This window comes from Bemisia tabaci, chromosome 2 (genome assembly GCF_918797505.1).
Source record: "Bemisia tabaci chromosome 2, PGI_BMITA_v3".
In the NCBI taxonomy this organism is placed as follows: Eukaryota; Metazoa; Arthropoda; class Insecta; order Hemiptera; family Aleyrodidae; genus Bemisia; species Bemisia tabaci.
The window spans coordinates 26,394,932-26,421,643 of NC_092794.1; the positions used below are offsets into that span (position 1 = coordinate 26,394,932).

Here is a 26,712-nt window from a genome sequence, read left to right on the forward strand (position 1 = left end):
TCGTGATTGATCTTCAAATTATCAGGGTGAAAGACCTATGGCTTTTTCAAAGCTGAGAGTATATCATGGTGATAAATATTCTCTTGGAAGTATTAACGAATTTGCATAAATTTTAAGAATTTAAATTTATTCTCATAATAAATTACCTTAAAAGGGAAACTGACAATGTTTTTAACAGAATTAGCGCTACTTTTTCGAAGTCAAAGTTTTCAAAATTCTCAGATCTTCAAACTCAACAAAAAAACTTTTGGCAAAATCAAAGCATCTGTGAAATTGAGGAGTACAAAAACAACATTGGCTTTCAAGATCAATTTGTTAAGGACTAACGATTCAAAAATTATCCAGGAATGAAAAATGCATCCAGAGCACGTTCTCACTCGGCCACGGTAAGACTAGCATTCTAAAGTACTAAAATTATAATCTGTGAGGCATGATTGATTAATTATAAAATTTAAACTGATTCCTCATAGCATTCATTGCAAAATAACGTTTGTTATATGTATGTACTTGAAAAAATGAATAAGAATTGGACCTGATCTTGAAAATCTTCAACCTGCAATAAGATAAAATCGATGATATTTTTCCAGATAAGTTGTTTATACACTCACCAATTTAGTACGGAACCATCTCCATAAATTAAAAGCAGATCTCAACCTTAGACATAAAGCAATTAGGATTATCCTTCACAAAATTTGAAATAAAATGAATTCTTTCGTAAAATTGATAACATTTTATGATATTTCTTTTGATGTCACCATTGTCCATTTGATCAGAATTTCAATGTAACATTCTTCAATAGACTTTAATTTTAACTTAAAAGTAAAATCGATTTGCATGTAATGTCTTTTAAAACCACCAACAAAATGGTTATTATTTTACACTGTACTTCATAAAAATTATAATCATCACAGAAGACCACTCAGTCATGCCACATCTTAAGTTTCTTAAACCTATAGAGTTCTAAAAAATTTACTCCTCACGACTTATTTATTCTGCAATGACACACAGAAACGTTCTTACTTACAGATCATAGATTGAGGTCCCTAGAAGGTGATCAACATTCACAGGCAACGCTTTAACTCAACTCTGTATCATATGTAAAATGCGCCTGAAGATCAGGTTTAAGCTTAGCACCTAAAATAAGGCACACTAGCCCAGCCTTAAAAATTTGCAAAGACCTGATTTCTTAAGCATTCTATCTTCTTGTACGAGTTCAAGCCAAGCTCCACATATTATCAAAATATTTGATACTGCTAGATATTAGTCTTCTCAATTGGCTAGCTGAGATTAAGTTAAAATACCATTCATAGGTTGTAAAACTTTTATTCTCAACACATTTAAATAAAATATTTTTTGTTGAAGGACCCTTAGACCTTTCTTCAGCACAATAAGTAGTCCCTTCAACTACTTCATCGGCTGGGCTCATTGCCAAATTTCATTTCTCAGGTTGCCCTTTGCAAATATCATTCATATGCTTACAGGCACCAGGTCAGTGCAATTGATAGACTGAATGAAATTTCAAAGATTTGATTTCATTGGGAAGAAAACATGCAGATACACAATTACTTAACATGAAGTGTTTAATGACAAATATCCTAATACGGATCAATTAATGAATAAATTTGGTTTTGGTACTAAAAAATATACACATGGATTAAAATTTTGTTGTAAAACTTGCGTTGTCCAAGTTGGCAGTTGTTTACTTTTGACCGTCACTAGCAGTAGACTGTTTTACATAGCTGCGCGCAAAGATAGCATCGCCTGTAGTCACTTCTCGATCACTATTGGACATGGCAGTACGGCCCTTTATTGACAGAAAGTAAAAAGTGCCAACTTATCTATGAGTTTTACTGCTATTGACACAAGACTTCTGGTTAACTCTGATCAGAACAAGTTCTCAAAGATCCTTCCCTGCTACTTGCTACTTCATCCATTTCCAAATTTCTAGTTCCTAATTCCGCCAAACTTACCTCACTCTGCGCACAAATTGAACAATTTTAATTCAATGTTTCACTTAAGCCGCCAGAGTGGTTTTTATTTCAAAAAGTAACAGGTACCTTAAATAAAAATGTATTCACTTGAAGCATTGCTTAAAAAACTTAATAAAAAATAATTGATCTGGAATTAAAAGTAACCATTTAATTGAAATTAAAAATTTCATCAAAGCACTATCGTAACAAGCAAGTTAAGCAGCCTATGTTAAACTCATCAGGTAGAAAAGCTTCATGGGGTTTCCACCCGCCTTAAAATTTTTCCAGTTTTTGTGCACAAAATCACAGGTATGCCACATTTCCGTTCATGCTGCTCGTGGTCTTTTGGACAGCTCTGTTCACAGCTAAACGAGGCTGATGGAAACTCTTCCGGGGCTTTCACCTCAGCCATATTCGCTTGCACCTGCATGGTCGGGAGGGCCAGAGGATCTTGCTGAACCAACAAAAAGTCATTGGCGTCTTTGTTCAACTCTCCATTCAGCAGCTGTTTCATGTGACCATGTGTTGCTTCGTGCTTCAGAAGATTGACATTTTGTGCAAATGATTTCCAACAAACTTTGCAAGAGAAAGGCTTCGCTCCTGAATGCGTTCTTTCATGACGCTCGAGGTTGGATTGTTGCGTGAATGTCTTGGCACAAAGGCGGCAATGGAATGGGCGCTCCCCGGTATGCAAGCGAATGTGCTTGTTCAAGTTTGCTTGTTGTGTAAACGCTTTGTTGCACACACGACATACGTATGGTTTCTCTCCGGTATGAATCCGGATGTGCTTTACCAAGTTGGCCTGTTGAGTGAAGCCTTTATTGCACGTTTCACATCTGTAAGGACGCTCACCAGTATGGGTTCTGATATGCTTCCAGAGATTTGGTTGCTGCGTGAATGTCTTCAAACAGATCTCACATCTGAATGGTCGTTCACCCGTATGGATCCGTTCGTGGGTCACAAGGTTGACCAACTGAAAGAGAACAGATAATTTCCTCAAAGATTACACTAATATGCCAAGGTTTGTTGAATAAAGTGGCATTGCTACATCATCTTTGATCATGAAATTGAAGCAGGGTTCGAAAAAGGTGGTACCTAGTTGTTCTAAAATCTTTAAGTTTTATCACAAAGCATCACCAAAATTGGCACACGGGAGCCTCTTCCTACAATCCCCGCACACAATAAACAGAAATAATAGCTAAGATCGCGCATGAAACTTAGGTAAAGGCCATCTAAAGAATCTACCTTACGTGCTCTTGATCCTTGAAAGCATTCTACTTTTCAGTTCTTGAGAATTCTGATCGTATGCATGAACAGAGCCAGGATGTCTAGCAATTTTCAAAACTAAAATTCCTTGACACTCCACACACTGATTTCCCTGACAAAAACCGGGGAAACATTTAAAATTCCCTGACAGACAGAAAAAATAATTCCCTGACAAAAAGGATAAATGTTCCTTATTTTTTTACACAGTTGAGCTGATTAGATGCAAAAGACTTTGTTCATGTTTCAGGGATATAATGTAATAAATAGAGCAAAATATATGGTGGTTAAACTTATGCGAGTTACGTTTGCCTCATTTTTAAAATTTAAGACATCCGCAGAAATTCTGGTAGAAATTTGAGTATCGATTCCATTCTTCTGAAACTTGATTAATCATCAATTTTCAATAGAAAAAAATCCTTGTTTTTCAATTTCCCAGAGACAAAAATTGCTTGCAATATAAAATTCCCTGACATGCCGAATTTTTGCCGATTCCCTGATGTTAACCCTGATTTCCCTAACACAAAAAAAAGTTCCCTGACATTTCCTGGTTTTCCAGGGCAATAAGCACCCTGAGAGCTAAAATTCCTGAGTGCAAGGGACTCCTCATTGTCAATAGAATGTATAGCTGAGAGTTACAAAACTTACAACTCTCAGAGAGGAGTGCTTCGAAAATGCTGTAAAAATAATGAGGCAAAAATTTAGGAAAATCTGAGAACTGATTCGGCATTTTTCTCAAGCTTGCAGAAAAAAGAGGATAAGATTATACACAGCAAACAAAATTAATAAATGTTTAATATAAACCTTAGGGGTTGTTCATAAAAAATGTAACACAAAATTTCGGATTTTTCAACTGCCCCCCCCCCCTTCCTCTCATGGTAATGCCTATGTGATGAAGGTCCTTTTCCTTTAAAAGTAAAAACAAATTGGCATAATGCTCTCCTTAACCTCCTCTCCCCCGCTCTAGAGCTTCACGCATTACATGAGTGGCCCCTCTTATCAGCTTTTATTTTTACTTGAAAAAAGACTTACCTGATTAAAGGTTTTAAAACACACTTTACAGCGGTATTGTCGGGAATTTTTCTTTTTAACAGGTTTTTTCGGGCTAATTTCTTCCACCTGATGCGGTGACTGCGTTGCATAAAAGTCAGTGCAGACATCAACTTCAACTTCCACCTCCTCGTGGCTTGTGGTATGATGAGAGACAACCTCTTCGCGGCCTACCGGCATGGATACAGCACTGGTTGGGTGGTAGTTGTGATGACCCAGCATATCAAACGGCTGGCCCAGAATGTAGCTACAAACAGAGCAGTACCCAATTGTTGTAAATAATTGCTGCTAGGGAAAAAATGGGAAAGCACCCAGGAGAACAAGAAACATAAGGCAATCCCTGTGGAAATGGGCAAAGTTCGGGGACCCCTGAGAGATTTGTTCTGCCATTTACGTTTTGGAGCGCATTTAGCATTGAGAGAGACCGATTTTGAAGGTGAAATCTTTATTATTGATTTCCACTCGGGGGAGAAAGCTATCATGAATTTGGATTAAAAATGGAGGAAGTGAAATTGCATTTACAGAAGGACTTGGAACTTTCTGTGCTCTTAGAAAAATCTTTAAATAAATTAAAAAATTTGAAAAAGAAGTTACATGTCTCATCTTTTGAGAAGAAACGCGTTTGAAATTTTCATTTCAGTTTTATGTAAACACAATTCATGCTGACAAGTAGGTCAGCATGTGATTGCACCAAGCTTAGCGCCACTTAAGCGCCAGATACACATGAGTGCCAGACACAAAAAGTAGGATCCAATCCTGCTTGGAGCGAGTTACGGGCGGCAAGCTGCAACCTGATTGTCTACGGGGATTGCCCAACACGGCCGAAGGCCTACTCCCTGCTCAAGAAGCACGTCTAGCTTGCAGGTGTATCTGGCACTTTAACAACTGAATTTGATGACTGTTGAATACTATTACTACTGATGGCAGGGATGCCATATCCCCCACGATTGGAAAACTGAGCAGGAGAGCAAATCTTAGACAGTGTAGAATGTATCTTGATACAGTACGTTCTGCATTATTAAATGAATCGTCAAGCAGGACAGCCTCATAAAAATTAATCTAATTACTAATACATACTAAAAATGTTATCTACAAAGATACTTGGCAAATAAAGAGAATAATAATCCATCATATTTACCGATAAATTGCATTTGGATCATTTCGCATATCGTTGCGCATGGAGTCCTCGTACTCATGCTTGATGAGATTTGACTTTTTCACACTTGTCAGCTGAAAGGGCTCAAGCTGAGGTGACTGTTGTATAAATAGAGTTCGAGAATCTGACATGGCCATTTTGCGTATTAGGGAGCCAAAAATCAGTATGACTTCAGTCCAAAAATTGGAGATTGCTTGACAAAGGCATCTAATTGTGACTTGAAAAGCTCGCTTTTAATCGGTTCCTTCAAATTGCACTCAGGGTTTTTAATGACATATTCAACAAAAACCTAAAAACAACATTGAAAAATGTGAGAACAAAATTGCTGAACACAAAATAATTTTTTGTCTGCAAGTGACTATTATTCACAAATTCATAGACTATCGTAAAAGAAAACGCTTTATATTATAAATGATTAAATGAACCGCGTTAAGCAGGATGGAACCAAGCCACATTTTTAAGCGATTTGAGTTATTGGTTGATCTGAATGGGCTAAGATATGCTTTATCTCACAGCAAAAATGTTTGGGAAAAATCGAGTTCAATTCGAAATTTCGATTTGAAAAGTGGATCAAATCGCTTCGAGGAATTTTGAATTCACAGAAAGGAACCAAGTACATGAGCCGCGCTCAGGTAACTTTGCCAATATGCTTCCGCCAAAACTGCAACTTGAGGTTAGGTAACGAAATATCAACTTAAATTGTGGTTCATTGTTTAAATGGTATTTACATGTTAAAATATTTTTATTCATTATTCACAAAAATTGCGCCAGCAAAAAGTATAATAGAATCTGTTTTTGTTTTGAAACTAAGTGTTCTGTCAGCAACAGCACTGCACATGCGCGCTCTGTCGGGCCTGGAGCCAAGTCCTTGCTATATTCAAAATCGAATTCATGGAGAGGAATCAAGCGGGTACTTAGTTCCTTTCTCTGATTTGATTTGATTTTGCCCATTTAGTAGTAAGCAACAGGGAACTAGTGACCAAAAAAACAGATAATTAAATGGGTAAAACATTCATTCCACTTTTATTCATGTCAAGAAGTCTCTTATGTAGATACTAGTTAGTCAAAATTCAAACTTCAACCATTTCTAACGGTTTAGAAATGCATGGATAGTAATAACTTCAATTTACTCAAGATCAGCTCAATGTGGCTTGGTTTCATTCTGCTTAATACAGTCCAAATAGAGCTCAAATCTGTCATTAAAATTAGGAGATTGGGAACTTCTGAATCATTTTTCCAGGAGAGAACTTTCTACCTCATTGTACATTTGAAGTGCAATAATACATTTGTAAATTTTCTGTCAGCACACACTCTAATCAGCACATTATTTAATTGGACGCATTTCTATCAAATGAAACTAAGCGCCAATTTGAGTTCCTTTTGAGGAATTAAGAATTCCGGATAGCGCGTTCTGTCAAACGGACCTAAGCGTCATGGAAAAGCATTGCGAGTATAGGACGGAATAAGCCGGACGCCCGATTCCGCCGCCAATCCAAGCCCCCCTCTACCTTCCTCACCCTATGGCGCTTAGGTCCGTTTGATAGAAATACGTCCAATTTGCCTTTTAATATCGTTTGAGTGCGATGAAATATTAGTAGATTCTTGGTAAATATTGGTAGATTGGATTGTTAGCAAGTACTTTTTAATTTTCTGTAGAATTCCCTAAAAATGAGATAAATTTAGGAAACTTAGTGTTCCGGGAACCATGGATAATTTTTTGAACGCTCAAGTATTTCTCAGTGAAGGAAAAAAAAAAAGCTGATACAGCTTTCGATTTAAAGCTAATATGACCCTGTTACCTGCAAGGTTGCAATTGATGTGAGGACTAAATACAGACAGTGAAAACAATGTTTTGGGAAAGTTTGAGAAATCTGAGAGTTGGCCGAGAAGACTTGAAAGGATGGGAAAAGAAATTTATCGTGCACAGCAAAAAGAATGTTGACTTACCTGTCGGTAGATTTGATACAAAAGCTCTCTTACATTTTGAGCATTAACATCAGTGTTCAAAATGAATTTCAAACCAGTAGGAGTCTCAAAATAATGCAAAGCATACTTATTAGTTTTATAGCAAAGGAAGCCCTTTTTAGTATCTAATGGTGATATTTTGCAAACAAAAGATTTGATGGACCAGAGCATACCAAACATTAATTTGGCTTCCTGAAAAAGAAATTAGTATTAGATGGCTACTAAAACTAGAGTAGGGAAACTTCTTGACCATGCAACCAAGCCGGTTGCCATTGGTGCAGAAATGGGAAAGTAGGTAAAATTGCATTTCCTTTTGCTAAGCTACACTAGAAATCATGTGTTTCTTCTAAAATTTGGCAGCTTATTTGTTTGGAGCCATAAAAAGGATTTAACTTTTGAAATTTTTAAGGAGAAAAGGCTTTTTAAAATAGGAAAGTCATGAACTTTCTGCACCCTTATTCTAAAAAAAAAAATGAAAATTTTTCATTCATAATAATGTAAGGATAATTTAGTTAAACTGTCCTTACAGGCGATGTCTAAGTAGTAATATGATGTTGAAATTTGAAAAACGTTTTTTCGTTGTTTTGTTTCAAAATTATCGCTCAAATTTTATCTTGTAATCATCACCACTTCAGTACTATTGAAGTTTTGTTGCATTCCTGAATTTATCTTTATGATGCATCGTCAATCAATCCTATAGTAGAGCATGGCGTCATGCTCACATAACCGATGAAGTCAGATGGAAAGTCATATGACATATCTTCGATTTATCTCAGGACCACTTTGATAAATTATTCAATGAACAGGTTTGTTTTGTTCATTATTATATTGGAGCATAAACACAACACAGTGCGATAGCATTGCAACAGGTGGCTTTTGGCTCAGATTTCTTGAAAAATTTGTGATATTATTATTTGAGTGGCTTGGAGGACAAGGCGCATAAGTGCAGTTTTTGCTATTTCGAGAAAACGTTTTTAAAGTTTCGAAATTACATGGATCCTAATGGCGGAAAAAAAGTTAAAACTGACTTTTTGATGCTTAATAATTGGAATTTGGGAGCGAACTTTTCGCAGAATATGCATTCAGACTAATTTTACTTGCAATCATTAATGCCTCGCTTTTTTCAAAAATTGTGCTTGTGCGCCTTGTCCTCCAGGCTCCTCATTTATTTGTCATGAAATGGACCCTATATGCTCTTTCAGCTATTTGATTTCAGCAGCTCTTCTGAAGAATTCCTATGATAATTTATACAAAGTGTGACTTGTGAAATGAGCAAAATTCTACAACCTAAGTGCATACCTCTTCTCTGGTGATGCCAGACTGTTTTAAACGGTTCCATTCAGCATAATACAGAAGAATTCCAGAACGATCAAAAATGTACAAATTATGGATCGTCATTCTACCATAGTGGAAGGGGAAGAAAAGAATATTCCTGGAACACAAAATATTTTATTAATTACTTTATCAAGCAGATGGAAAAGAGAATGACAGAGGAAGCTTTCTAACAAAATCCCTGTGAGGAGGGGAGGACATACAGTCAAATGAGTGTGGGCTTTTGTGAAAGCGGAGTTGATATCCCAAGTGTTCGGTAAGTAAGTATATGAAGGTTCAGTTACTCTCCATGCAATGAGATTATCGACATGGAAGTAGTATCAACAATAGCTTCTGTGTGGCTCCTGAGAATATCAGGTACATAATGAGACCTACAAGGAAAAATGCGAGTATTCCCACGTATCTAGATAAATATTGTTTATAACACAAAGATCACACAAGGCACTATTTTAGTATTGAAGTGTCTCAATTGTTTTGAAAGCCTTAAGCTATAGTGATAATTTTACAAGTATGTAGGATACACACCAAAAATAAGAAGAGTCAGCGGTACTTTGAATTACCGTAATTGTTTTGAAAAGCCACATACTATGAAGATATTTTTACAAGTAGGATACACAACAAGAATAAATATTGTCACAGCAACGCAGGACCACCCACTTGAGAAACAGAGCAGTATTTCTGATTAAAACTTTGAGAATGACCTACACAAAGGGCATCTCACTACCTATTTCTGCCGATCTCTTCCAATTAAATACTGTTCAAATCTGGAATAATATCAGTAGGTAGCGTTCATGAAAATCTAAGTTCATATTTCTCTGCAGCACTACCCACTTAGAATCCTACAGTTGTCCAAACTTAGAAGAGCTAAACAGTACGATTTTAGTGAGAATCACTTTGGATGAAAATTGAATTGATGCAATTTTGCAGTTATATATTGGAACTTGGGTGTTCACAAAAGCAATTTTGTCAGCACAGTCGGGAGTCGCATCATGGTGGGTGGCGGAGACTAAAAGTTATTACCAACATGTTCTCCTAAATTAAGTAAAAAGGTCGAACACATTAAAGTGTAAGAGAGGTGAAAAAATCGAACGTTCAAATGTGATACTTAAAATTAAACCAAAAATTGAACGACAAGTTAGGGGGAGCTTTTGACTAGCAAAGGGTTTCCTTACTTATCAGAGGATGGATGACTCTAGGAGTTAGCATGAAAAGAAGTAAATAGCAAGGAAATTTTCGGACAAAACTGCACTACAATGAAAGGAAATAAGCAATGAAGAGCTCAATGATTGTAAGGTAAGTACCAATCGTTGAATGGAAAAGATTTTAATAAGTGCTTGTCACAGCAAAAAGATAAAAGGAAAGTTATGAGGCAGGGGTTCAATACATGCTCCCTGTAGAAGATTCTTACCTTCAGAGCTAGATCAAATGCACGGGATCGGATGCGCACTTAAAATGTTGCAATCATTCAAACGGAGAGTTCCAAATTTGATAAGAATTCGAGACGAATTAAGCACACTTCTAATTCTCCGAATTTATGGTAGTAGCGGCCATTGACAACACAAAAGACAAAACATCACATCATCCATAGAGAAAGAAATGACAGACACATTGATAATTTAGTCATGACGTAAAAAGGTACTAATCAGTATTAGCCAATGAGAGTTAAGTTTGGGCACGGCGCGTGTGCTGCTTCACGTTTGACACGACCCAACTTTGCAACAGTCTTGGATTAAGGTGAGTTCCAATCATTCGACCATCGCGATCAAGCTCATAAAAAGATTTCAAAAGTTCAATAAAAAAAAGTAGGATTGAAGCCGCATTAGCGGAAGAAAAAAGCAATAGTTCCTTGCATCGCTCGAAGTAATTTTCATCCAAATTCATTTTTTTTTAAATTTCATTCTCCACATATTTTGTTATAGGTACCTACTCCACTTTTAAAGTTCTCTTATACGTGATCAACTGGAGAGAACTTCTTTATGAATCCATCACGCCCTCTCGCCTCCCATTTTTTGGAAGGAGTTTTTGAGAATTGAGCAGCGTGAGCGGCTAACGCCACCTAAAATAATTGATTATACCCACTATGTACATATTTTATGGATTACATTTTGCAATGAGGAACCACCATCTCTGGCTCCTTCATGAAAGAACTTACCTGTATAAGGAAACCAATGGCATTTATGTTGTTTCTAAAATGAGCCAGAAATAGTGGTTCCTTTACAGAGGTGTCATCCCTCCCCCCCTAGGTTCTTGACGAGCTACCCCCCCCCTCTATTTTATCACTTTGCACCCCTCGGCCTCCCTTTTTCTAAAAACAGCCGTGGATGTCCAGGGATAGTCTGGGAGGCCTCCCCCGGAAAATGTTGACATTTTGACAATTTGATGTTCTCTAGCAGCACTCTAAGCACCCCCAAAGGAGGAGGGAGATCTTCAAACCAGCCCCTCAACCTTCAGGACATCCTTCATTGAATGCGGGGGGGGGGGGGGTGTACTGACAAAATACGCTCTCTCCAGTATTGCTAAAAGAAATTTCATCGAATGAAATTTCGTGAAATTTCCTCATGAAATTTCTTCTTATAATCTTTCACGAAATTTCTTAACTCTGGCTCTCTCTCTTCGCTTCTTCGCTGATTGGACCGCGCTCAGCGGAAAGAAACCGAGCCACATCAGCTTTAAATTGCAAAATTTAAGTAACTGGGCAATTTAAATTTTTACGAGAGATCGTTTGTGCGATTTCCTTTGAAAATTTTGGGGAATTTGCTTTGTATCATGCAGAAAATTCACTGAAATTTGCTGAAAAATCCGCACTACCGTTCTCAGTAAAAAAGTGATGTGGCTTGGTTCCTTTCTGCATGTTCAAAATAGTCGGAAAGATGTTCGGAGAAAAATTTCTTTAATTTTATCAGAGGTATTTTCTAGAATTGTAATTTTATCCCAGACCCTTCACCAGAGTTAAGAAATTCCGTGAAAGATTATAAGAAGAAATTTCATGAGGCAATTTCAAGAAATTTCATGAGGAAATTTTAAGAAATTTCATGAGGAAATTTCAAGAAATTCTGGGGAAAAAGAAATTTCATGGGGGAAAAAGAAATTTCATGAAATTTCTTGTGAAATTTCATTCGATGAAATTTCTCTTAGCAACTCTGCCCTTCACCTTTCTGTTGTAGATAAAAAATACCCTCTTGGGCTGGGGGGGGGGGGGGGGGGGGTGCTGGTGGTTAGTATCACGGTACATGATCAATGCTTCGATCGCAAGTATCTTGAAAAATGACCTCCGAGCAAGATTTTTGAGTCGGAAAAAAGACAGTTCAGATTCAGACCCTCTGAATGGTCACATTCTGAATACCTACAATGATTATTCTGGCTTTAATTTTCATTTCAAAAATCGCGCTGTTTTCTGGTTTTCGCGACGTGGTAGCCAAATCAGGCAGTAAGAACAGAGACACAAGGTTGCCAAAGTTGCCAAGCCATGTCCGAGGACAATAGCACTTTACATTCACTTATATGACATCATCGTGCGAATCCACCAATGAGAGCCTCATACTCGTGGTGAAATTCTACCACGGGTCGGGGATTACGTTATCGACTGTTCTATGGTTCTGTTGCCTGTGATGTCCCATGTCCTTTATCCTTATCTTCTTCTTTTTAGTGACGAATGTTTATTATCTCCCTTATCCGCCTTGCGTCCTAATTCGTCTAATATTGCATTGTTCCAGTATTTTTGCACATCCCACTGAATTTATGTCTCTCGATAATGGAAGGTAGAAGGTAAACACTTAACTGAAACTACTGACGAACTTTGAGCAGCAGAAATGGTCACGCCAGCAGGAAATGGTAAGTGTAGTGTAAACTTGTGCTATGAAAGATTCCTGTCAGATTTTGTATACATCGTGGGCTGCTTATTTATATGTTCTGCTTGTAACTTCCCTCTTTTTTTCTTTCAGGATGCAATTTACCCACCAGGCCTGCCCCTGCACCTCCTGGAAGCTCCATATCCAGGGGCATCTCGTCTCTAGACCTAGGAAGTGACAAGTAAGTTAGCGGCTTTAGTCTACATTAGTTGTTTACTTCCATACTTAAGTTTTCCTATCTAACATAATGAGAATATCATGCATACCAGGTTTATCTCATCGCCTCTTTAATAGGAAGTATGTATAATATATTAACTGGCCCCACTAATATGGTTTTCTCATCAGTAAGTACAGAAGGGGGTTCCGCCGTTCAAAGGAGTGAAATATGACAACATCAGTGTTGCAATTCTCTCACGTTGTTTTATATCAGACTGGAAATCAAGGAACCTGTTCCTAAGATATTATGAGTACCGTATCTTTGTAAGTAAGATATAAAAAGACCGCCAAGCGTTTCATTAAAATACCCCTACAACTCGGTGAAAAATATTTTTTAATTGAAGTAAAAACTTGAAGACTGTAATCACTCCTCTGCGTTCTCACCTCAAACAAAATTGGTGAGATGGCACTACAATCAGAATCAGAGTTTGCACGCACAAAGCCCTGTAAGAAGCATCAACGCACCAACTGCTCAAGCCATTTTTAGTTTGCATAATAGATTTAAAGAAGAACATGGTGCCCTCAGGAAATCTTCAGGGTGTAAGTGATGACCAAGGTCGATAGACCCATATTAGTCTGTCACAGAAGTTGAGTGTGATAATCATTGAAAAACGGCGGCAAGGGTTGTCTGCGTTGCCAAGAAATTCCCCTGATTTGCTCGTTCCACTATGCTGTTCCTCAGTCTGATTCCATTGAACTTATGCTCATTAAGGAGATTAAGGAGGCTTTGCAAATTAGGAAAACGTTTGGAAAGTAGTGAAATAATAAATCGGGGCAGCTTGGCACCAGATCGAGAAAATGCCATAGAACATCTTGTTATCGGACTGACCTTGGTGATGACTGGCACCATGTGTGAGCTCTCTTCGTCAAAGAAGAAGTATTATTTACTGCTAAGACACGGATTTCGTTTTCCCTAGGTATTTCCCCTTAGGTATGTTTTTGATGACTAAGTAATTGTGCAATGGGTGATCGAATTTATTTACTTATTTTTTTAAAAGAAAAGTATTGTTTATAGAATCACTAGTAATAATACAAATACAAAACATTTAGTCCTGCCATTGATCATAGCTTGTTAAGCAAGAAAAATACATTTTACTTTCACATTTAGGTACAAAACAATAATAATAACATTCAGCTATTTTTAAGTTTAGTTGGCTAACATCTGGTAAGTACTCCCTGATCTCTCAAATCCTTAGATTCTCTGACATAAAGTCAGTAAGTAGAGTCTGAAAAATGTATCAGTAAAATCAAACATGAAAAAACAATCAAAATTTATGAAAATTCCATTTACTTATTATCAATGTCGTAGAAGAGAAAAAAAGAAAAGGAAATGAGAATCCCTCACTAGGGCAGAGCTGAGTGATTTTATTTCTCTAGGACACACAGTTATTATTTTGCAACCTCCTTATTTAGAGCAGGATCTTGTGCCCTTCCCATGCGATTGCAATTTGATCACTCCTCATGCAAGTGTAATGCAGTTCACAATATTTATCTTTTTTGTCTACAGGAAGCATGCCATTGAATCCTCAAGACCGTCTAGTCTTGCTAATCAGTTTAGATCTCATTCAATGTGCGATGTTAGTAAGAAAAAGAAACCTCCACCACGGCCTCCCCCACCAAAAATTGACAACAAGAACAAAATACAGGTCAGTCCACCTCAGAATTTTCTGCTCGAATGATGAATCTTCTATCCAAAAAAGAGAATACTCAAAATCATTTTACTATTATCGAGGTTGGGGGTTGATAGAATACCTTTATCCAGTATTTGAAACTTGGCATGAAGTCTTAGCAGCCATCTGGCCTGCAACTTTTTTTCTTAGGGGCCAAAACGAGAAATCGCCTTTTCGAAATGCCTCGAGTCTGGAATATGCCGAAAAATCCCAAAACTGGAGTCCTAACAATGATTTTCTTGGCGTCAGTTTCATTTCTTAGCGGCTAAAGGCGATTTCTTATCGGCGAACTGCTGTTTGGCTGGCGTATGTTTCAAGCACTGCCTTTCTCTATTTGTAATCTCATCCCTAGCTGCGCTGCGTACCTTGTTGTTTCAAATTCCTCAACAATTTTTTTCACTGTCCATAATCTCAAAAGAATGGTTAACATTCGCAATTTTTCCCTTCTACTGATTTCAGCTTCATGAAACTTTTCTTTCAATTGTTGCAAGATCTCATTGTCATTACTCTCAGTCACCACATCACAAGTTTTATGCTTAAAAGTTCCCGTTACTCTGTTACATTTATCTTTAGAATACCTACCTATTCTAATTTTTTTAAACAAAAAGAGATTCACCAACAACTTTTAAGCTAGCATTTAATGCTTCTCGATTTTAGGAAAAAAAACGAATAAAAAGTGAATCAAATAGATAGAACTAAATGACAAGAGCACAATTATAGTCTTCAAACATTTATCAAAACTAGACCAATGGTACTCACTGTCAAGTGGTGACCGAGCAGGAATACTGGATGCTTGAGTCCTGCAACTCAGCTAAATTGAAGGACTGGAGCCAGAGGTCTAGAATTTGTAGGTGTCAGCACATTTAGAGTCTCCAGGCATTGGAAACCCAAGCCAGAAGCTCTGACTCCCCGTTTGGACGTCTCCTTCCAGCATGCTTTCATTTGAATTTCTAAAGTCCTAATTTTTCCCCACCCTCTCCGAGCAAGACTTAAGACTTAAGGAAGGTAAACTGCAAACATTAATAGCAACATCCCCCTCCCCTGTGCAGAACGGAAGTTCCCTGTTCTTTGGCCTTTTACAGGTTAGAAATTTCACCTTTTTTTCTCTCAATACTGAGCAATTTTTGCCATTGAATACTTTTTGTAACTGTCGATTCCTCCTTTATTTCAGAACCGTACAACTGTTTTATCAAATTTGTTCTCTCGAAAAAATTCTTTTGCGGCTTCAAGGCCTGCTCACATCTTTAACCCTGAGATCACGAAGGCTGTCCACGTTCCAAGTGTACCGGTAGCATCTCTGATTGACTTGCATTCACCTCCTAGTTCACCAACTCTTACCACAAGGTATGCGGGTTTATCACTTTCAATATTAGGAGCAGTAATGGAGTGATGTAAATTGAAAACTCGCGGGCTTGAAATAATGTTCGAATAAAAATCTCTTTGAAGTTTGCTTGTCATCTGGTATAACAAAATTCCACCGCAAGATATTTTATGCCCCTGTACGCCCGTCAGAAATTAAAAGTGAAGACATTGCAGAAATTAGAGACACAAAAAAGGTGACAGACAAGTCAATCCAATGAAATTGAATAACTTCGGACCAGGGGCGCAGAAAATTTTTTGCCTTCACTTTTCCTAAGGAAGCTTTCACATATTTTGAGGCAGCCATCAAATTTTCTAAGGCTGCCCTCACATTGCTGTCCACCTAAGACTTCCCTCCCTTCACATTTTTTGAGTCAACCTTCACATTGCTCTACATAAGACTGCACACTTCATTATTATTTTCGCATGAAACACACAGTTCGCAGTTTTTTTGCTGAAAGTAATGTGCTCAGCACTTTCCATCTGAAAGAATAACACATTCAATAATTTTATTCACACAAGGTAGTCCCACCATAACATTTTCCCCCCTTTTCAGATGCCTTCACATTTAAAAAATCCCTGTCCATCAGCCTTTACAATTTTATCGTGACTATTATGATTCGGTTGGTCATTCAGTAACGGTAGCTCTGCACCCCTACTTCCAATTTAATGCCTTGAAATCAATTCTTTCAGACATCTGTAAGAATTCTCTGGAGAATTGAGATTGGATCAATTTACATTTTTAGCAAACTTCTCTTTTCAGCCAAAATTTCGTATGACAATAAACTCCTGTCTACCACAAATCATGAAACTCCATAATGTTTTTCTATGAAAACTATGTATATGACGATCACTTATTGCTTAACCTTTAAATTATTTTTCTTTAAAAAAAGGAAAAGAAAAAAGGGCCAGTGCCAGTAGATAAGTTAATCAAAAAAATAAATTAAAAAACCAAAAAAGCCAATATGCTGAGAAACTTGAACAGTGTATTATACAAATAGCAGGCATGCACTTGTTTCTCAAAAGAAAATGATTTGAGACTCAAATTTGAATAATATCGGTGAAGAGTATGAACAAGCTGGTAAATGCTGCTGGGACCCTGTAACTTTAAATCTGATTTGTAGCAAACTGTAATGAACACACATGCTGCACATTTCTAACCAAAATAAATGAGTAAAACTAAAGACAATTTTTGAAGGGCAGATTCCGGTCAAAGTTTATAATAGTCCAGCAGGAAATGAATCTGTAAGTATTACAATCTTGGCAGAATTGAGGAGCTTGTAAGTGTGTATTTCTTGCATTATAAAAATACAACTCTCTCAATTTATGAAACTCACGAAAAGATTTGTAGCTGTGCATCGTCACCAAAAAAGTCCAACAATTCAGTCCCTCAAAATAATCCTCATTTTACCATTTAACTAGTAGGAAACTTAAGTCTACATTAAACCAACTTCGTGTTCTCTACAGATCAAGTAGTGATGGGGTCAGTGTTGACAGTCTGAGTAGTGACAATGGAAACACTTCAGCCAGTGGAAATTACGGAACCGGCTCTCAAGTGGAAAGTGGTTTCGAAGATGACTTCGCTCTTTTTCCTACGAGCCTCAGCCTTGAGGACACCACCAAACCCGTCACAGACCCTTTCTCCCCTTTGCCAAAATCAGCATGCGTCAATCCAACTTTCCAACTGAGCAATGAAGATCCTAAGTTAAAAGTAAAAATGCTGGACACACCAGCTGTTCGCAACCCCACAATTATACGAACAAAGCAGAGTAAAGCACCTTTGAGGCCACCTTTACCCGTAATAAGTCAAAATTCATCTGAGTCTCTATGGGCAGTCCCGTCCAGCAGCTGTACGCAGCCATCAGAGTCAATCTTTGACTTTCCTGATGATTTTTCCCCGCCTATGCCCTCTGTTCCACCACCTCCTCCCCCTGCTGAGGTTCTCCAAGTACTATGCAGTGGGCCACCAGTTCCACCGAGACCATCATTTGAGTTTGTAAGTACTATTTCACGTAAATTAATTTTTTGGCACCATGACTGCCAATGCATTTTCATGTGCCTATTCTGCAACAGACCCTCAGATAGTGTTCCTGTCGTTCAGAAATGCAGTTTATGTAAGCCGTGTTTTGGTCTCAAGCACATAAAAACGATCTCTACAACTCGCTTAGCAGTTAAAGTTCTTATGGGCCTAGAATTGTTAAATAGCTTGGTGTCCAGCCACCATCAGACAAAGTTATTCATCGGTTTTTATTGAATGGGAAAGAAACTGGGATAAGCAAATTAATATAAGATAAGTAGAGATTCTAAAAGACATCATCTTCGATATTCTTATTTTTCTGGTCTCACCTTCCATTTCGATATTATTTCTCAGAAAAGATGTATTAATCAATAATTTTGTCGTGTGATTTTTTCACTCATTCAGTTTCTAAAACTTGGAGATGTGCTGATTGTCAAGGTATTTTTTAAAAAATTTCTGATGATAGAATAATGTTCAATTGAAAGTATCTGTAACATTTCTTATTTTTCTTTTTTTAGAAACCATCAAAACGTGTTGAAAATGAAAAGCCATACTGCATTGCTTTGTATGATTATAACGCAGATGTTGAAAGTGATTTATCTTTTAAGGTAAGGGTTCAAGATTTTTTTATTTAAACTACCTGAAGGCTCTCCTCAAATATTTGATATTTGATGATAAATTCACTATTCATTGTGCCAACCTTTATGAGTTGCAACTGACAAGGAAACAGTTATTGAAAGGAAACTTCTCAAAGTAAATAATTGTCTTATACATTTTTGATGAAACACATCCTTAACATTGTTTCCCAATAATTTTTGGAGTTTTTTCCACAGACAGGAAAATAACTCTGGAAATATCTGATGGCTATGTTAGTATTCTCTTCAATACCGTTAAAGGCTAGCTACAATGCTACCAACTTCACAAAAACATTAAGAACATTAAGCATCTCAGAGGCAGGAGGAATATCACGAAGGATCTCATTTTGTCCCTTTTACCCCTCGACCTCTTTTCCCCCTGGATTTTCATATTTTAGGCAACTTTCAAAAAAATCTGAACACATTTTTTAAAAATAATACTCAATGAGTCTGTTGCATGCCAGAGATCCAGGCGAGTAAAAAGATTTTTCATAGGTAAATTCATAAGGAAACTAACCGTGATTAGCTGGCTTTGCAAGCTGACATGCCTAGCCGGGGAGTGCCCCTGGACCCCCGGTTCTTGGCTTCTCGATGAACTTGCGACTCGCTCTGCGAGCCGGCCCTGTCCCACATAGTTTTTAACTATCATGAGAAGACAGCAGTCGTCTTCATCTTCTTTTCCACCAAGTTGCACAGAAATCGATGGTCCAGGAGCAGACGCAGTATTCCAGGCCACGGCCGCCATTTTAGATTTTGGAATTTTGAAAATCTGACTAAAAATTCGAGTTTCCTGACGAAAAATACGCGGTGATGCCGAGTTTCATAAAAATCGATGGAAGAGGAGCCAATGTAGCATTTTAAACCACGTCCGCCATCTTGGATTTTTGGAATTTTGAAAATCTGACCGAAAATTCGAGTTTCCCGTCGAAAATTACCTCCTATCACCGAGTTTCACAAAAATCGATAAAACTGGAGCCATCACAGTATTTTAGGCTACGGCCTTCATCCTGGATTTTGAAATTTTAAAAAGCTGACCAAAAATTCGAGTTTCCCGACGAAAAATATCCGGTACTACTGAGTTTCACTAAAATCGATGGAAGAGGAGCCAAGATAGTATTTTAAACCACGCCCGCCATCTTGGATTTTTGGAATTTTGAAAATCTGACCAAAAATTCGAGTTTTCCGTCAAAAATTAACTTTGGACTCCGAGTTTTACAAAAATCGATAAAGCAAGAGCCGACACAGTATTTTAGGCCATGGCAGTCATCTTGGTTTATGAAATTTTGAAAATCTGACCAGAAATTCGAGTTTCTCAAGGAAAAGTACCAGTATGGCAGCTCTATGTAAAGTAATGATGATGGGCACATCTAAGAAGTCTAAAATCCTTTCTTCAGTTTGTAATCTGCGAATTTTGTACCCCTTTTTTTGAGTTTTCTGTATGGCAGCCACTAAAAACAACAACCTGTTGGAGGTGTAAAATTTGAAAAAGTGTGCTATAAACTACGCAGATTGAAGAAGACAGCCTTAGTTCCATTTATTAAGAATTCGGCATGGATAATCATTTGAATCAATCAAGGATCCAAAATTAAGGACCTTCTCCTTGTCATACTACTTTTTCAGTTAACTTGTTACATAATCAAGCACCAGGGTGTCTAGCAAAACCTGGAAAACTGGGAAATGTCTGGGATTTTTTTTTTTTGTGTCAGGAAAATCAGAGAATATGTCAGGGAATCTGCAAAAATTCGGTATGTCAGGGAATTTTACATTGCAAGCGATTTTTGTATCAGGGAAACCAAAAAACACGACTTTTTCGGGAAATGTCTCCCAAATTTTACTCTTTCAGAGATTTCTACCAAGATTTCTATCAGAATTTTCGCTAATGTCTTTACAAGTTTAAATAGGCAAAAATATCTCTTATAAGTTTAGGCACCATATATTTTGCTGTATTTATTACATTATATTCCTGAAACATGAGAAAATCCTTATCTTCTTGTTAGCTCAACTATGTTGAAAAATTAGGAATATTTTTTCTTTAAATCAGGGAAATTTCAGGGAATTTTAAATTTTTTCCCGGTTTTTTGGCCGTTTTTGTCAGGGAAATCAGGGAATGTTAGGGAATTTTGTTTCGAAAATTGCTAGACACCCTGTAGCTCCTGCCTGATCAGGCAACTAGCTGTGCAACTAGCGGCTTACGTAACCGCAGTTACATAACAAGCCAGGAGAGTTATGCAACAGTTATGTAATGGGCTCAAGGCCAGCCACTCTCGGTTGTGTAATCACTCATATAAATACCGGGGCAGGGCCACTGTAAACCAGTCTCTTTTCTACCTCCAAGTGCTCAACTACTCCTCTCTTAAGCATGCCTGAGTAAGGCTGCTTCTCTAACATTTGTCTCTGAATTAGACAAGGTTCATCGAGTCATTGAATTCAGTTAGTTCTGTTCACAAATTACGTGCCAAAGAGTGGACTTCAGACTTTTTCATGTGCCCTTTGTGACTTTCGTGCGTAAGTTTTGTGATTTTAAAACTCTATTTACTTGGCTGTATCTCTTGCATGCAACAGACCCACCTTCAAATGTCAGTTGGAGAGTTCAATTTTAGGCGTTTTGATTAAAATGAACAGTTGATTTGATAAACAGTGATTAAAACAAGCCTCACTCACTTTCATTTATTTCCAAAAACCACTTGTGTTTGTAATACCTTTTCTCTTTCTTTTTGTGCAGGAAAAAGATGTGATTCTGCTCACCAGAGAAGTGAATGAAGAGTGGTTCATGGGGTGTTTAAACGGACGAGAAGGCATGTTTCCGAGCAACTATGTAGAAGTCAAGGTGCCTCTGAATAGTGCTGACAGTAGTAGTTCTGAAAATAGAAAAGTTATCGCTATTTTTGATTTTCATGCTGAAAGTTGGGATGATCTTGATTTCAAGGTATTTTGAAATTCCATAATTCTTCAGCTTATTTTTCTCTGTTTCTTGCTCCCCTTTCTCTCCCTCAAAAAAGCTCCTCAACATTTTTAACTGCTGAAATGATAATTATACAAATGGCTTACATATATGCTGCAGCCTTCTCTCTCTAAAAAATGAAATTTGTTTTCCGTGTAAAAAAAGAGAGAAGTATGACCTATTTTAAATATTCTGCATAAAAAGTTTTGCAAAAGGACATAGGTATATCCAAAGGGGGGGGGGGGGGGCTGAGCCTAGGGGCACAATTCCCCTAGTTCTCAGGCAAAATATGGCATTCGGAACAACAACCTTTGCCCACAACCCCTACAGTAAAAGCCTTCAAGCTATTTTTTCCCCCGTTTCCCTAAAGAACCTATTATGAATCATAATTTATCCGAATTTAATTAATGGCTCGATGGATTAATGACATGCTCATATTGATGATGATGTTATTTTCAAAGGCTTAAAACAGTAACAACATCTTTTCAGCAAGGAAATGATTAAATGTATCTTTCACTAGTAACTTATATAATTTTGACTGTTTGAAAACTATTATTTGTAAGTGAAAAATAAATATTTAAATAACCTTGTAAGATTTGTAACAGTATGACGTAAAAGGATAAATTAAAGCACATGAATACACTACATCATAACTGTCATTTGGTCAGTTTTGATGTATTTATTCTTACCTTCATTGTATTAAGATCAAATGAATTCATGATTTACCTGCTTCTTCAATTTCAGGAAGGAGATGAAGTCACTGTTCTGGAAACAATAAATCAAGACTGGCTGTATGGTGAAATCGGAGACAAAAGAGGTCAATTTCCTTCTAGTTTTGTAAGTCCTTTACCAGATTCGTGATATCACTCAATAGCTAATCAAGGATATTTGTCAGTCACATTTTACCCTTTTTTTATCCTTTTCATTTTATCAAATTTAAAAGCATATCTTGTGGATCATCCAAACATCAATCTAATCAATAATGTAATTTCTCAGTTTGATAAGATTCGTATGTTTCTGTAAAGATTATTATATTACAAGATTATCATTGGCTCGTGTTTTAGTGCATTTAAACTTAAAGAGCTTAACGTGAAAGTCAAATAGAACAAATAGGACGCTATTATTTGTCCATGTGTAACATTGTCCAAGGAGACATAATGTAAATGAGATGCTAGTGGCACCTGCATCAGAAAACTGTGTCGTGATATAACTTAGGTAATGTTAGTTCAATTGTTCAATTTGTCGTTCCTCTGATACATGGGCATATCTCTATTTGCACATGAGCCCCAGAAAGGATAGAGCTATGTGGAGAACAGGGCTCTTGTGGCAATTGAGATACATTCTTACGTCAGATGGGCGATAAATTGCAAAAGGGACTCGTCATTTCTTACTATTTATCTTGTCAAAAATGAATTTTTTTGTAGGATTGTGAAAATCTGAAAATGTCTTTGTCTAAAATGTCTCTAAAATTCTGCAAGTGAACATGTAGTTAACATGTGAATGTCTTTAATTTAAGAATTTCCACATTCTTTTCGCCACTTGTGAAAATGTTTTACAAAAATTGGTCGCTGATTAAGTCATGCCAAACAACTTTTATCCGAGTGTTGAACAAATGAAATTAATTTTAAATCATAACAAATCGTAAGAGAGGGCTTCAACTTGTCATAAGAGAGTGGTACATGTTCATAAAATGGTTACTTGAAGTGAGGGTCATGGAAGACAAAACGCGTATGTGCTGTTTTTGAAAAAATTGAGATATTCATGAACTCGACTGAAACTAGTTCGAAAGTATATTCGGAGAAAAATTTACAACTAAAACTAACTTTAAAGCAAAAAGTGAGTTTAAACTTACTTTCCGCCAGAAGGTTTTATGTAATTGTGAAACTTTAAACAGACATTTCTTGAAACTGCACTTATGCGCCCTGTCCTTCAAGCCCCTCAAATGAAATGTCACCAATTTCCGCAGAGAATTTTTCAATTAAAGTGTATTATTTAGTAATCAACTCCAGTTAAAACGCCCCAAACAATTTGTTTTTTAAGTTATAATAGTTTTTAAAATTTGATCAATTTATCTAAAAGTAAGAGAGTGTATGTTTTAAATTTTTTTAGTCTCAAACTTCTTGAAAGATTCATGCTTGCGACCTTCACATGCAAATAGTTTATTTTTATCCTACAAAAAATTTGCATGGTTTCTGGCTCATGCAAGTACAATTTTATTTTGATCTAGTTTTTGTCAATCTGATCAGTCTTACCTATTAATTTTTTTTTTTTTTATCTAGAGAGCCGAAAATTTGTCAATGTTGAGGTCATTGAAGATCTTGCAATTTTTTGTTCCGCAGTCAAAACAGTTCTACTCTCTCTTTTTTATCTTGTTTCACAAAAACTTTTTTTGATCTGCATTATATCTCAACAGCAACAATTTATACCATTCATAATGGTGGGTAGACTGTTACATTTCAATGGCTTCATTTTGTTTGTGTCACAATTTTTTATTTTTATACATAGTGCATAATCAGTGGCAGTTTTTAGTGTGTAAAAATTGGAAACCACATTGCTACAGTGCATTTAGATTACAGAAACTGTTTTGGAATGTTTTTTTTCTGAAAATAGTAAATATTTTCTATTTTTAGATTCTTCAGTAAGCAATTGAATCAAATATGCTTAAAATTAATTTAAGCTGTCTTTATAAAAGAAAATTCTGATTGGAAGTTTGACTGCCCTAGTTATCGCAACAACTGACAAAAGTTTGTCAAATTTTTATTTTATATATTTATTGGTTGAACTGTAACCAGAACACATGGGACAGGAATCCTCAAACCTAGTGGCTTGGGTTTGATGTACTCGGCAGACTGAAATCTTAATACTTTGCGAAACTATTGATGCACAAGCAGACAGATGCCAGAAAGCAAACAGAATATCAATGAAACATAGAGATCAAGAAAAACTGAGAACTAGAGAAGAAAATTTTTCTTACAAATTTAAGTAAGAGGCACCTAAAAACAAGGAGAAAAGTAAGAAGATGTCCTTGGAAGAAAGTAAGGTGCACGCTGAATAAGTTGATGCATTTAACATGGAGTAAAAGATCTGCAATTTTCATATTAGTATAGAAGAAAATGATGGACGATCTGTGTCACTTGAAAAGTGCGTACACTTATTCAGCTTGTGGCCCTATCCAGGATGCAGGAAAATGATCTCTCTGAACAGACCCAATAAAACCCAAGCACCTCATCTTTTATGTTGAATGCAATTCAAGAGCCCCTGAAATCATTGAGTTTTTAGCCTCCCGTTTGAGCCCAAAGAAAATCACTGTGAAGCCAACTAGATATTTGATCCTTTAATTTCAAAATATCATCCTGTTTGAGACATAAACATTAACCTTCCTTGACATCGCTCTCCCGATGGGAATCAGCCTATTTGTAAGGAAGACAAACTATGAACGGAGGACCCCCTTCTTTTAGTCATAATCAACTGACAGTTGAACATATTTATGCTAAAAAGAACTATTAGCATAGAGTTTGCGTGTAACATAGTTCCTTTTAGCATAAATACATCCAGTTAATCCAACAGCAGATCATGAAAATTTTGCTTTCAGCTTTGCTCAGTGAAGAGAAAATGCAGAACATTCGATCAATACACCGGTCTACTTTCAGCTGATCAATTCTTTATCAAAATATTCAAGTGTGTCTTGATCGAAGTGATCTGAATAGTTGGGCAATCTCTGAAAGCAAATTTTCTGAGAATAGTGAAATTGAAGGGTGATTAATCTCTTGCATAGTGTCTTTCACAGTAGTCAGGAATCTGGGTTTGCATGACCAGCGTATCACAATGAAGAGAGACAAACAAATCAGGAAAAAAACCCATTTTGAAATTTCTGAAAGACTTCTCTGAGAAAACCGTTTTATTAGATAAATCCAAAACAACAAGGGACATCTTTCCATCTTGGTGAAAGATTTTCTATGAGCAAGAACAATTAGTAGAAGATTTATTCCTTGGGCTTAAAATATTCAAGAGGAGTATGTTACCATATTCATTTGCTGTGCCTCTTAAGATAAATTTCCTAGATAATAGGGATCATGTTTGTCTGCAGTATCAAAGAATCGAGATTTCCTGTCAGAAGTCCTCAAATAGCATGTTTTTGATTACATTGATCCTCTCTCTAATTTTTTTATTTATGAATATAGTGAAGTATACTCACTCTTTAAAAAATTCGTCCATGTATTCATTACTTGTGTAAGTATTCTCATTATTGTACCTTCCAAATTTTTCTCTGATGTATTAATGCTCAAAGACAATCAAAGAGGTGCCTTATAAAGTGTTAGAGCTTCATTATCAAGCCTTGTTTTGTAATAAAATTTTGTTACTATTTCATTCGTTGCCTTTCATTGTTTTTTAGTAAGGGGGGGGGGGTGTTAAAAAAAAGGGGGAAAAAAATCGAACGTTATGAAGTGAACTAAAAGATGCTAAAAGTGCTTATTGACATTACATATTCACTATTATTAGTTTCAAGGTTTCTATCAAGATAATTTGTCACAGTTTCTGGCGTAGTCGAACTGGTATGTGATATATTGCATCGATCATGCAAAAAATCTCGGCAGATTTTGAAGTTCTAGCCATAGAAAGGACGATAGCCCCTACACCTGAACCTAAAGAATTATTCTAACCATAAAATTGGCCAAATTTATAGAAATAAAAGCAGAATCCTTTTTGAGACAAAAACGTTGCATTTGATACAGTTGTCGATTTCTGCATGAATGCAAGGTTTGTCCTCGAAAAGGATTCTGCTATTATTTTTCTGAATTTTGCCAATTTTTTGGTTTAGAATGATTCATTAGGCTCATGTGTAGAGGCTATAGTCATTTTCTTGGCTCAAACTTCAAAATCTACCAATATTTTTTGCATAATTGATGCGATAGATAGCATGTCAGTTCGACCACACCAGAAACTGGGACGAACCACCTTAAGAACTGTTATTTCAAGCATTTTATTCATCTATCAAATTTCTCTGTATCAGAAGTGACTGAAGGGTGAAACTGGAAAATTTAATGTCTTCATTTACAAGTATGTCAGATTTCGTCCCATGCCCACCAGTTTTCAATTTTAATCCAGAGAAACAGGTTGCTATTTTCGTTTCTGTCACCTTAATGTGTCCTAAAAGGATAAATCCATTTCATCGTTTTCAAAAGTTGTCCGGTTTACATGAAGGAGAACATTTCGACGGTGTAAGTTGGCAATCACATAACTAGGTTTGCGACGTCGCAGACTTCCTGTCATACCTACTTTATTTTTTAAA

At 36.7% G+C, this 26,712-nt stretch overlaps 2 protein-coding genes across 3 annotated transcripts; one reads left to right on the forward strand and one right to left on the reverse strand.

Moving 5' to 3' along the window:
- Window positions 1-106: 106 nt before the first annotated feature.
- Window positions 107-10,330, reverse strand: LOC109032487 (uncharacterized). 2 transcript variants are annotated; one of them, XR_002008927.2, is made up of 5 exons: window positions 10,145-10,330; window positions 8,704-8,836; window positions 7,387-7,596; window positions 5,422-5,728; window positions 4,312-4,530 (listed from the first exon to the last, which is right to left on the reverse strand). XR_002008927.2 is itself a non-coding variant. In XM_019044647.2 (4 exons), the coding sequence occupies exons 2-4, from the start codon at window positions 5,574-5,576 to the stop codon at window positions 2,224-2,226; spliced, it is 1,140 nt and encodes a 379-aa protein (XP_018900192.1). In that variant the 5' UTR covers window positions 5,577-5,728; window positions 7,387-7,595; the 3' UTR covers window positions 107-2,223. The 2 variants fall into 2 exon arrangements, 1 of the variants encoding a protein (XP_018900192.1); XM_019044647.2 differs by lacking the exons at window positions 8,704-8,836; window positions 10,145-10,330 and adding an exon at window positions 107-2,943 and having other exon boundaries at window positions 4,266-4,530; window positions 7,387-7,595.
- Window positions 10,331-12,040: 1,710 nt separating this feature from the next.
- On the forward strand, window positions 12,041-25,790 carry l(3)05822 (SH3 domain-containing lethal (3) 05822). Its single transcript, XM_019044650.2, has 8 exons — window positions 12,041-12,567; window positions 12,678-12,765; window positions 14,308-14,446; window positions 15,642-15,814; window positions 17,297-17,825; window positions 18,365-18,454; window positions 21,204-21,407; window positions 22,167-25,790. Exons 1-8 carry the CDS (start codon window positions 12,546-12,548, stop codon window positions 22,281-22,283), a joined length of 1,362 nt encoding a protein of 453 aa, XP_018900195.2. The 5' UTR covers window positions 12,041-12,545; the 3' UTR covers window positions 22,284-25,790.
- The last annotated feature ends 922 nt before the right edge of the window (window positions 25,791-26,712 follow it).

What these genes read in the sequence shown, in the direction of transcription:
- LOC109032487 (XM_019044647.2), bottom strand. Translation starts at nt 5,576, where the DNA reads ATGGCCATGTCAGATTCTCGAACTCTATTTATACAACAGTCACCTCAG. An exon ending in GATCCAAATGCAATTTATCG is followed by an intron (nt 4,531 to 5,421) that starts GTAAATATGATG and finishes CTCTGTTTGTAG; the next exon opens with CTACATTCTGGGCCAGCCGT. An exon ending in GTTTTAAAACCTTTAATCAG is followed by an intron (nt 2,944 to 4,265) that starts GTAAGTCTTTTT and finishes GTTCTCTTTCAG; the next exon opens with TTGGTCAACCTTGTGACCCA.